At 35.1% G+C, this 12,714-nt stretch overlaps 1 protein-coding gene across 1 annotated transcript; it reads right to left on the bottom strand.

The window, feature by feature from the left end:
* Positions 1 to 10,165: 10,165 nt before the first annotated feature.
* On the bottom strand, positions 10,166 to 12,115 carry LOC112706239 (RING-H2 finger protein ATL43). Its single transcript, XM_025757427.3, has one exon. The coding sequence runs from the start codon at positions 11,767 to 11,769 to the stop codon at positions 10,453 to 10,455; it is 1,317 nt and encodes a 438-aa protein (XP_025613212.1). The 5' UTR covers positions 11,770 to 12,115; the 3' UTR covers positions 10,166 to 10,452.
* Positions 12,116 to 12,714: the final 599 nt, after the last annotated feature.

The following is a 12,714-nucleotide window of genomic DNA, read 5'->3' as shown; positions in this document are numbered from 1 at the left end:
GGAAAAAATCCTAAGGTCGGGAAAAAAAGTACACCAGGAAACAAGGTTCACTACCTAGCTGTAGTACTTTCTTAGGTTACATGCGTGCCAAGACCTCGGGAGCTCCCGCCCTTGGAGGTCGGACACTTTGTAGTAACCTTTGCCTAAGACCTCGACTATCTTGTAAGGTCCTTTCCAGCTTGCAGCTAGCTTTTCTTCGCCTGATTTTTGTACTCTGATGTCATCTCGTATCAAGATGAGGTCATTGATGGTGAAACTTCTTTTGATCATTTTTTAATTATACCTTAAGGCCATTCTTTGTTTTAGAGATTTCTCCTTAATCCGAGCTCTTTCTCGGACTTCGGAGAGAAGATCGAGCTCTTCTTTTTGTGCCTATATGTTAGCTACTTCATTGTAGAATATGACCCGAGGTGATTCTTCGGCAATTTCTATGAAGATCATGGCTTCCATTCCGTAGGCAAGTCGAAAAGGTGACTCTTATGTTGTGGAGTGTGAGGTTGTCCGATATGCCCACAAGACTTGAGGGAGCTCGTCAGCCCAAGCCCCATTTACGTCTTGTAATCAGCACTTCAATCCAGCCAAAGTGACTTTGTTTGCAGCTTCAGCCTGCCCATTGGCCTGAGGATGTTCTACCGATGTGAACTAGTGCTTTATCTTGAGATTGGCCACCAGATTCCTAAAAGTCGTGTCGGTAAATTGAGTTCCATTGTCCGTGGTGATGGAATAGGGAACTCTAAACCTTGTGACGATGTTCTTATACAAGATGTTCCAACTTCTTTGGGCGGTGATAGTTGCTAATGGCTCTGCCTCAATCCACTTAGTGAAATAGTCAATCTATACTATGAGGTATTTGACTTGTTCCGGAGCTTGAGGAAATGGTCCGCGTAGATCGAAGCCCCATTTCGGAAATGGCCATGGCGAGGTAATTATGAGCTCTTCAGGAGGTGCAACATGGAGTTGGCATGCTTCTGGCAAGTTGGCCACTTCTTAATGAACTCGATTGCTTCCCTTTGTAAGGTCGGCCAAAAGAATCCAGCTCGGATCACCTTCTTGTCCAGTGACTTAGTTCCTAAGTGATTGCCACATATACCATTATGTACGTCTTCGAGGACTTCCTGTGTGTGGGGAGTTGGAACGCACTTCAAGAAGGGTATTGAGATTCATCTTTTGTATAAGATATTATGGACCAATGTGTAATTTTGTATCTCTTTTACGAGTCTTCTGACCTTTGTTTCATCCTTGGAGAGGATATCGAATTTAAGGTAATTGACTATGAGGGTCATCCATCCTAAATTTTGATTTGATATGGTCATTACCTCCGAATTGTCCTCCCCTTTTGATATTGATGGTGCTTGTAGGGTTTTCTGAATAAGGCTTCTATTATTTTTCCTGGCTTGGTGCTGGCTAATTTGGAGAGGGCACAGCTCGGGCGTTTGATTCCCGAGCTATATGTCGGACTTCTACTTCTAAAAAGTGTGCCAGCTGATCTCAGACTTCATCTAAGTGCTTCCTCATAGTGGGATCTTTGGCTTGATAGGTGTCGTTAATCTACGAAGTGATTATTTGGGAATCACTAAACACTATCAACCTTTCAGTCCCCACTTCTTTAGCCAACTTTAAGCCAACGAGTAAGGCCTCATACTATGCTTGGTTATTGGAAGCAGATAACTCAAATCTTAGTGAAAGTTCTATCTAAGTTCTTTGGTCGCTCTCCAAGATCACACAAGCCCCATTGCCGGGTTTGTTGGATGACCCATCTACATATAGGCTCCATGTAGTCGGATCTCCCTGGCTTTCAGTGCATTCAGTAACAAAGTCAGCAAGATATTGTGACTTAATTATTGTCTGAGCTTCATATTTTAGGTTGAACTCGAACAGTTCCACGACCCGTTGTAGCATCTGTCCTGCCAGATCCGTCTTTTGTAAAATATGTTTCATTGGTTGGTTAGTACGAACTTTGACGATATGAGCCTGAAAGTAAGGTCGGAGTCTTCAAGATGTGAGGATAAGGGCATAAGCGATCTTTTTATCTTTTGATAGTTCAACTCTGCTCCCTATAAGGCTTTGCTGACAAAGTAGATAGGTTGCTGCCCTTTTCATCTTCTCGAATCAGGGCTAAAGCTATAGCTCGGCCTACTATTACCAAGTATAGCACAAGCTCTTCCCTTTCCACAAGTCGGGTGAGTGTGGGGGTTGTCCCAGGAATGCTTTGAAGTCTTGAAATGCTTGCTCGCATTCTGGGGTCCATTCAAATTGCTTCCCTTTTCTGAGAATTGAGTATAAGGGAAGTGATCTCAGAGCTGATCCAGCTAGAAATCTGGACAGAGCTACCAGTCGAGAAGAACTGCGCCCCCAACCTGGAGGCAAGATAGAGGAAGTACAAATTGGAGATCACCCTGGCAAAACAACAAATATAGGGGCTAACTTGGAGAAAAACCTGAAGGAACAAGAAGAAAGAGCTGCCTTTTAAATTAAGGCTTTCATTATAGCACTTACGTGCTAGCTTCTGATTCCCCTTAATAGTGGCAATTTCTTTCATTGTGGGAAACTTCATATAGAGGTGAGATGTGGAGACAACAGCTGTAAGTTAGTTCAAGGTGGTCCGACCTATTAAGGCATTGTAGGCCGAAGCGACGTCAACCACAATATAATCTATGCTCAATGTCTTCGACCTTGCACCATTTTCAAAAGTAGTGTACAAGGAGATGTATCCAAAAGGTCAGATCTCCATATCTCCTAGTCTAAAGAGGCTGTCTGGTTATGCTATTAGATCCTTTTCTTCCAGCCCGAGTTTGTCGAAGGCAGGTTTGAACAAGATGTCTGCCAAACAACCCAGATCTATTAGGGTTCTATGGAGGTTAGCGTTCGCGAGGATCATTGTTATCACCACGGGGTTGTCATGCCCAGGTGTTATCCTTTGAGCATCTTCTTTAATGAACGAGATAGTGGGCAAGTCAGGTAGTCTACTATCTTTTCCGACTTGGTACACTTCTATCAAATGCCTTTTCTGTGACGATTGCGTTGTTCCTCCTCCATTGATCATTTGTATGTGTCGTTCCGGGGTCTGAGGTGGATGTTCTTGCCATCCTCCTTCCTCCTTCCTCCTTCTCTTCCTCGGATCATCTGACCTTTCAGCTAAGCATCTATTTAGCTGGCCTTTTCTGGCCAACTTTTCTATGACATTCTTCAGGTCATAGCAGTCATTGGTGGAATGTCCATAGAGTTTGTGGTACTCACAGTATTCTGTCCAGTTGTATGCCTTTTTATGTTTGATCGGACAAGGAGGTGAAAACTTCTCTATGTGGCATATCTCTCTGTAAACATCCACTAGAGAGACTCGGAGGAGAGTGTAATTGTGGTATCTTTGGGTTTTGCTCTTCTTTCTTCTTGGGTTCCTTTTCCTTTTTTCGAGGTTGATAGGGCAGGTTTGGTCATGGGAAAGGTTTCCTTAGTAAAAAAATTTTCTCCATGTTGATGTATTTTTTTGCCCTTTCTTGGACTTCATTCAGGAAAATCGCGCGTCGCTTGGATATGGACTGAGAGAATGGCCCTTCTCTGAGGCCATTGACTAGCCTTATGATCACAGCTTCAGTGGGCAGATTTTGAACCTTCAAACATGATTTATTAAACCTTTTCATGTAGTCTCGGAGAGTTTGTCCGACCTCTTGCTTAACTCCTAAGAAGCTCAGGGTGTGCTTCACTTTATTCTTTTGGATAGAGAACCTGGTCAGAAACTTCTTCGCCAGGTCATCTAAGCCAGTTACTGATATGAGGGTAAGTTATCAAACCACTTCATTGCAATTTTGGTTAAAGTGGTCGGGAAGACTTTGCAGCGGTTGGCATCAGATGCGTCGGCCAGGTACATCTAGCTTTTAAAGTTGCTGAGATAATATCTTGGGTCAGTCGTTCCGTCATAGAGATCTATGTCGGAAGTTTTGAAGTTCCTAAGAACTTTAGCTCGCATGATCACTTCTATGAATGGGTCATCTCCGCCTAGGGGCTTTCCTCCCGATCAACTCGGTTGTTTCGATTTCGAAGGTCGGCCTTTAACTTTAAGAGCTTTTTCTCCAATTCTCCCTGTCGTCTCACCTCTCTCCGTAGTTTCCGTTGTCGCTCGGCTTCGTGCTCGAGCTGTTCTAGTCGTTCTCGCTGACCATGAAACAACTCTAGCAACCCCGTTGTTTGCAAAGGGTCTTCCTCTGCAGGTGGGTGGACCTCTGATTGGATCGTCTAGGTTGAGGATTTCTCGATGCACCTTCTCCATGAGGAACATGCGTTTGTGATGGTGGAGGAAGTATAATGGCATGATCCTCTATTTAGGGCTCAGGCTTAGTCTCGGATGTTATATGCCCATCTTCATACTGGTGGTCCGCCATAATTAGGGGTTAAGTCCCAAGCCCCCGGCAACACTGCCAATATTCCGAGAGTTACCTAAAATGTCGATTTGGACCTGAACGTGAGGTCCAGATCCCTTTGTATGGTAGCATCCGACTTGTTGATGTCGAGGTGCCACCTATCCGAGTTCCTCGTGAGGAGGTGGGGGTGGTACATACAAGAGACTCTGATGCTTAAGTCAACAAGGATTTAGGCAAGTTTTTAGTAAATTGGAACTTAAATTATACCTGAAGGGTGTTAGTGTATTTATAGTGGAGTCGATAACCACTTTTGTTTGGAGTAGTTCTATCTTTATTGATGAATAACAATTTCCTTTATCTTGAGAGTTCGTTGGCATCTATCTTTTAAGGGAGATAGAGATTGTAAGAGAGTTTTTCGGAAGCAGTTACCTATTTGGACAAGTAGAGTTAGACCATTTTGCAGTGTTCGACCTCTTTATAAAAATCAGATAAGAGAGAGATCCCTTTCTTAAATTAGACTGACAATCTTTATTAGACCTGACTTTAATTTATTAGGTCACGATATAAACAATTAAATACATTTTATAAAAAATCACCAAAAATACAGATATATTTTAAAAAAATTAGTGTGTGTTAAATGCGTATACAATTGATTTATCCACTAATTTACAGATAATATTGGAATCATTGCCAATAAAAGTTATTATTTTAATAAAATAAAATTAAATTAACAAGCAGACAGCCACCGCTTTTATTTCATTTTTCAAGATCGGCCGTCTCATAGTCATAGCTACTCCGCATAACAAGGGAAAAAAGTACCTTTTTTTTTTTCATAGAACAATTTTAAAGTTAAACAGGATAAATTAAAAAAAAAATTGATGGTAGGAAGAATGTATTACCTTTTTTTAACATTATTTAATATTGATACTTTAGAAATGACATCATTCATTTTAAAAATTTTAATTAATAAAAAAACACAATATAAATAATTATATTTTTTATTTTTTTATTTTATTTGTTTTATATTTTTTATTTTTAAAATTTATCAAAAATTAAATTCTAAATTTTTTTGATATAAAATTTTAATATTATATCATGATATTACACATCTAAAAAATTTAACTTTATAAAAAAATAATATAAATAATTATATTTTTAACAAAAATATAAAATAAACACTACAAATATTAATGAATTTAATAAAAAATTATTTTTATTTTCTCTTTTTAACTTTTCTAAGTGGAAGTTCCTTTCGTTCTTGGTTAGTTTTTCACTTTTCCTACTCATTATTTTTATTATTATTTTTAGAAATATTATTTGAATGATTAAAATTACTTATTCATTTAGATCATCATTATTATCATTGGAAGAGCTGCTATCACATCTAATTATTATGAAATTAATATATAAATAAACAATTAATTTTAGTTCTTTAAATAAGACAATAATTTTTTTATGTAATTAGTTAAAATTTAGATTTTTTGTTTTATACAAAGAATAATCATATATTATTATATAAATGATAAAAATAATTAATTTTTAAATATATTATTTAAAAACTTATTTAAATCGCTGAAATTAATTGAACGACCATATAAATTTTTTTTAAATATTAGGTGATTTAGTATTTTTTTTAACCAAATTATATTATACGTTCTTTTTCTCTCGTTTAATTTTTTTTTAATTTCTTCTCCTCCTTTTATATATGTTCAGTAAAATTAAACAACTGAGTACAAAAATTTTGTGATGACCAACAAATTTTTTTTAACTCATTCAATTAATAAAATAAATCTAAAATATTAAGTATCATTAGAACTCAACACAAAATTATTAAATAAAAAATTAGTATAAAAAAGGAAAAAAAAGTAGAGCAGCAGTAGAAGTAATTTATGAACTATGTAACAAAAACTCTTGTACTATATTAATAAACTTCTGTGCTATATACAAATATTTTTGTGCTATATAAATATCTTTTGTACTTTTCAACAAATATTTTTATATTATATCAATAAAAATAATGTAAAAATAAAGAAGAACGTACATATATTATATGTGAGTGTTTTTTTTGTTAAATTTGAATTAATTTAATTAAAATTAATTAATAAAATTATTTGTATATATAACACCATTAAAAATTTTGTATACTATCAGAACATTAAAATTAAATTTTACTATTTATTGAAATATTACTCAATAATATATTTTAAATATTTTTTATTTTCCTTGTTAAAGTTTATATTTCATAATACTTTATTTATATCTTAATTTCTTTGCGATGTGCTACGATTAGAGCGGCTTAGATTTGATTTCGGTCATAGTATAATATTTTTTACTGCAATCATCATATAAATTTAATTTTAATATATTAAAATGCCTGTTTATCAGCAAAAAGTTAAAAAAGAGGTATTATTAGAAAAAAAAATGACAACCAAAAAGACAAAAAAGATCAACTTTAAGCTAAATCATTAATGCATATATTCAACGTAGTGGTTATAGACTTATAGTAGAACTTTTATTTTTATATATTGGATTATAATTTATAAGTGTATAATTTTTAAAGATGATCTAATCTATATATATTATATATTGTTATGGGTATTTACAAAGTATTAATGATGTTTTATCTTGATATGATTAAAATAATATTTTTTATAAAACGTCAGTAATATTTTATATTATTATTATAACAATATAAAATATTAAAATAATCAAATATTATTATATTTCACATTAAAATTATCTATATCTAAAAATTTTAGCTATTTATAGTATTGTGCCTAGAAATTAATATATCTATGAAGCACAAATACGAATACAAATATAAATATAAGATACAATATGACATGAAATATAATGACATACTAATTTTAAAAAATTATCCGACACAAAATAAAATATGCATATATAAATAATATATTTATTAATATTAAATTAATAACTATTTTTAAAAAACAATCATATAACATATATTTATTCTAAAATGTATAAGTATTTAAAGGATAAAATCCTAAATTTTTATGGCTTATTTACACTTTCTTAACTTTTGAATTGTTTTTAACATTTTCTACTCATCTCTCACATTTCTACCATAATTTAAGAACGAAAGTTACTTTTGTACAATCTACTTTTTTTTTTGGTATAAAACAACAACTAAACAATATAATCACTAATCAAATGTGAAATATTAAAATTGATGATACACAATAGCAGGTCTAACTCAACAATTAATACATAAATGATAAATCAATAATTTGAATTAAAGAGATGCATAAAACAAAATAGAATCAAAGAGAATCACAGAGCAAAAATAGAATTAAGAAAAATCATAAAGCAAAAATAGAATAAAAAAAAGCTCAAAATCAAAGAGAAGTACAAAACTAAATTTTGGATGATGAAAAAATAAAAATTCTCTTTTACTTGAATAGAGGAGGCAAATGGCGACTGGAGAGGTGATGAACACAGTAGCGAGCATGGGTGAGCAAGGAGCGGTGACAAACACCCACGACAGTAAATACGGATGAGTAGAAAGCGACAACGAATACCCACAGTAACGAGCAGCATAAGCTGAGATTGAGAGTGACGAGGATGACGACGAACAGCCACGGCAGCGACGAAGTGTGGAGAAGATACTGAGATTGAGAGTAAACCCACAATAGCGACAACCGGAGGTGTGGAGATTGACGACGATCACCCGTTCGACGGCGAGACCAGAGTTGGCGGCAAACCGACAGTGACAAAGAGAGGTTGAATGGGTGTGGAGGCAAAGATGGTAGAAGGGAAAAAGTTAGGGACTTAGTTATTATCTTGTATCTTTCATTCTTACTATTTCACTTTTGTAAAAATTAGTGAATTTCAGTTTTGGGCAGTGTCAACATACACCCTACCCGCGGATTTGAACGCGAATCAGATATAGTGTGGGTTGAGTCTCAATCCTACCCAACTAATCTGCATCATATATATGTATATGTTATACAAATATGTTATAGGTGGGTGTTGAACCAAGCACCTCTCACTTGATGCAAAAAATCTATCATTGAACCAAGATCATCAATTAATAATTAACATCTTTGTTTATATAAAAATTAATTTTATTTTAATGATATATAAATACAACACTATATCACAATATTTTATTTGTGTTTGTGTTATTAATTTAAACAAAGACTTTTATATAGAATTGAATATTTGATGGTTATATTTTTTATGGGATAATTATGTTATTTATCGGATGATTGTGTTGTTTGTATTAAATTTTTAATTTACATATTCATTATATTATATAATAATATTGTATATTTGTGAGAATTTACAGATAGAGCCAGATACTCACGAATAGAGTCGGATATCTGCAGATTGACCGCAAGTAGAGTTAGAATTGAGTTATTCTCAACCCGTAAGTAAGGTAGAATTAAATTTTAATAACAAATTCAACTCATAGGTAGAAAGTAGGATTAGAGTTAAATTCAAATTCTATCCTATCTTACATATTGTCATTCCTAAATAAAAGTATCAAAGGAATATTTATATGTATTGTGTTCAAAATATATTCCACATGTGAACACCACAATTCAACAAATTATCCTTAAAAAAATGACAATTAAAAAGAACCTCTTTGATATTCCTTTTACAAAATAAAAATCGTTGAAAGGAGAAAACAAAAATTGATGCATGTCTCTTGCTTCCATGATCATCACCCATGATTATACACATTAAAACATACAGAGGGCAGTGAGATATAATAAAAATAATGGATCAAGTTCCTCTTAAGAAAAGGGGATCAAGGGCTAATTTTTTTTCTTATGACATGGAAAGGAGAGAATGATAGATATATTAGATCAAAAATTTTGTTTTTTCATAAAATCAGGTCCGACTTGCATATTTTAAATTTTTTAAATTCATCACATTCAAATCGGATAATCTGATTTAAACATTAAAAATTTTAAATTTTATTTTAATACAAATTAGAAAGTTTGATTTCAATCTTTTTTAAATTGGATTGTCTGTTTTTTGCATTAGATCGAATAATTCCATTTACACTCGCAAATTATTTCACATTCAGATATAAGTCATATAATACTTTAATGGCTCATAACACTTAAAGATACTAATTTCAATCGAATAAAAATTTTTTTCGAAAGATCAAGATCTTTTATATAAAAAAAATTAGTAAAATAATAAAATAAAAAATAATTAGTATTAAATTAAAATAATAAAAATTATAAATCTAACAATAATTAATTTTTTATTTGAATTCCGTTAGAAAGCCAATAGAGTATTTATACAATGTGTACAATGAGCTATTTATTTAACTCAATATGAGTTAAAAAATGAATATCTAGAATAAAATATTATTAATTTCTCAAACACAATACACTCATAATATTTAGAATAATCATCCGAGTACTAGTGAACATCTCTAAACTTCCATCATACAAATACTCCATTGACTCCCTATACTTTTTTTTATTTTATTATTTTACTATAATTTAATTTTAAAATATTTAAATTCAATAAATAATAGTGAGAAAAATAATTAATCGAGAAACTACAAAGGACAAGAGCATAACATTTGCGTCCTTGGTTCAGGATCATGTCCCTTCCATCCACGTGCTTTTCTTAATTATACCCTTCACTCTTCCCCACCCCTACCTCTCTCTACACTCTACTCGTTACTCAACTACGCCCTATCCCTAATCCCTATTAATGCTTCCCTCTCCATTTTTCTCTTTTCTCCCACTCACCAATGCAATTCTTCCCTTCCTTCAACCCTACTCCAACAACAAATCTCTCAAATTTAACACAGCTTTGAATTTGAACAAATCAGGGTCAATTTTCTTTTTCTTTTCTTTTCTTTTACATAATAATAATGTACTACTATAATACTATTGTTTTGTTCTCAAATTAAAAATCGAGAAAAGAAAAATAAGCTTATTCCTGCGCTAAGATACAAATGCATATGGTAGCAGTCACCAAGTTCAGTAAACAGTACCACAAGTACTTTAGTGAGTCAGAGTCAGAAAAAAAAAACCACAAAAACACATCACCTTCTCTCTCATCCGTTCAGATCTGAAGGCCGTGTCTGCTAATAACAACATCCCTACCGTACAGCTGGCTGTGTCTGCGTCCTTGATATCCATCCCAGCCACCTCGTAACAACCCCCTCTTCTCTTCTTCTTCCTCCTCTTACTCCTTGTTCTTCTTCCCTGTTACTACCGTTACCGTTACCGTTCCTCACAAACCTGCTCAATCCCGTTATCTCAGACATACTCCTCGTGTTAATTACCAAATTGCCCCCGATTTCAGCACCACTACCGTTATTATGCTTACTTATTATCATCTCCGATGTCAGGTAAAGTAGATCCGACGGCTGAACATCGCTCCACCGTTGTAACTGCCCTCGCAACAAACCATTATAATCGTAACCGCATTGTTTAGGGGTAGGAGAGACAATTATCCTGTGCTCCAACCTCCGTTCCGCACCGGTGCTCCTCCTTTCTTTCTCTTTCTCCGCTTCCTGATGCGTCGTCGTTTTCACCAACAGCATCCCGTCTTTTCTTGGACGCATTAACCACTTCTTGTTATTATTATTATTATTATTCGATTTCGATGTCGTTGCACACGTGGCACTATCAAGCGACCTCCTAAACGACGACGTTGGCGCTGCGTTTCGTCGTTCTGTTTCGTTCTCGTTCTCAACAATGATCTCCAAGAACCCTCCTTCTTTCTCACCAACCCACGAATGCCTTCCGGAGACTCGCCGTGTTTCGTACCTCTCCGAACACGCTTCGTTCTCGCTCTGAGGGTGCACCGGTGCGGCTGCATTGTTGTCTTCCACCAGAAGAATGTCCTCCGGATCCACTCGATGCCGGCACAAAGGACACGTGGAGTGCGCGTCAAGCCACGTGTCCACGCACTCCACGTGGAACGCGTGCTTGCATTTCGGGAGGAGCCGGAGGAGTTCAGAGGACTCGAATTTTGCGAGACAAATCGCGCAATCGAGTCCTTCTTTTTGTCCCCGGAGGGACCCGAATCTGAAGATTGGAAGCGATTCCACTATGGAACGGTCGATGCCGGAGTTTTTTCTTCCAGCGAACGTTGCCGCGCGTGAGGTGTAATTGTAGCGGGTTCCGGTAGCTCCGGTGGAGTCGGTGGCCCCGCCGTTGCAGTGCTTGATGTAGAGGAGGAGGAGGAAGGTGAGAGAGAACATGGTGGTTAATATGCCAACTACCACCGCCATGCCTGGCTTGAAGGCGGATGAAGTTCTTTGGGAATCCGGCGGCGGTGGTGGCGGTGGCGGCGGCGGCGTTTCTCTAGTTTGATTAGCCACTGCATATGCAACAGTGCTGAGGTTAGCAAGTAGAAGAAAAGTGAATGTTATTAAAAACGAGAAGAATGAAAAAGAAGAAGAAGCCATGTGAAAGAGTGAGAGCAATGATAATGAAAATGGTGGTTATGGAGTGATGGTAGTGTTTATGTGGAGAGAAGAAGAGAGAGAAGAGGGAAGTGGCTGGGCTCTGTTTGTGAGCATTAAATTTCAATCATGTGAGGATGGTGAGAAAGAGGACAGTGAAAATGAATGAATGAACGAACGAATGAAAGTGTGTGTTAATGGTTATGGTGTTAGTGGCTGTTATGGAAGAGATTCTATGTGGTAGGGATTCAGGGGAAAAAGTTACAAAAAGACAAGACAAATAACATACCTTACGTTTGCCCTTTATTAATTCAATATTAATATAAAAACAATTTTTGGATGTATCTTTGTATATAATAATGCTACATGACAAGTGCTATGTTTAACTTAAAAAGTATGCTTTTCACAAGAAAAATACATATATGTGCTTGGTTCCACTATAAGAGAAATATGAGTATTGTGTATTATTCTACGTATATAATAATGTACGCAACATAATTGAACATATGATCGATGATTAGCAAAATTTCCAACATGAGAAGCCATGCAATGACAAGTTTATTAACCATTTTTTATATTAATTTTTATTACAATTAACTATCTGCAATTCTCTTACAACATGCATGTGACACTGTACTTTATATATCCTAGCTAGAAAATACTAGTTGACAAAATGATTACTTTTCAAAATTAATATCTAAATTTTGATGCATGCTAAAAGAGCCTTTTCTATCTCTCATGTAATTATTAGAAGTGGGGGGGAAAGAAAAACATTTATCGGAAACGAGAAAACAACATATGTATAGATGACGAAAACACCAACAAACATCGGACAATAACCCAACAATATCGGCAGAGATAAAAAGGTTGACAAAAAAGGGGTTATGATTCTTCAAATTGTTACGTAGGTTGGATGGATCCAACGGCCTCTCACCATCAAGAAATCAT

The sequence above is a fragment of the Arachis hypogaea genome, chromosome 8 (assembly GCF_003086295.3).
Source record: "Arachis hypogaea cultivar Tifrunner chromosome 8, arahy.Tifrunner.gnm2.J5K5, whole genome shotgun sequence".
NCBI lineage: Eukaryota > Viridiplantae > Streptophyta > Magnoliopsida > Fabales > Fabaceae > Arachis > Arachis hypogaea.
Note: the sequence above shows the minus strand (reverse complement) of the source record. Positions and strands in the feature narration are given on the sequence as shown.

Bases quoted from the DNA above. Each gene is read 5' to 3' on its own strand.
- LOC112706239 (XM_025757427.3), bottom strand. From the start codon at position 11,769: ATGGCTTCTTCTTCTTTTTCATTCTTCTCGTTTTTAATAACATTCACT.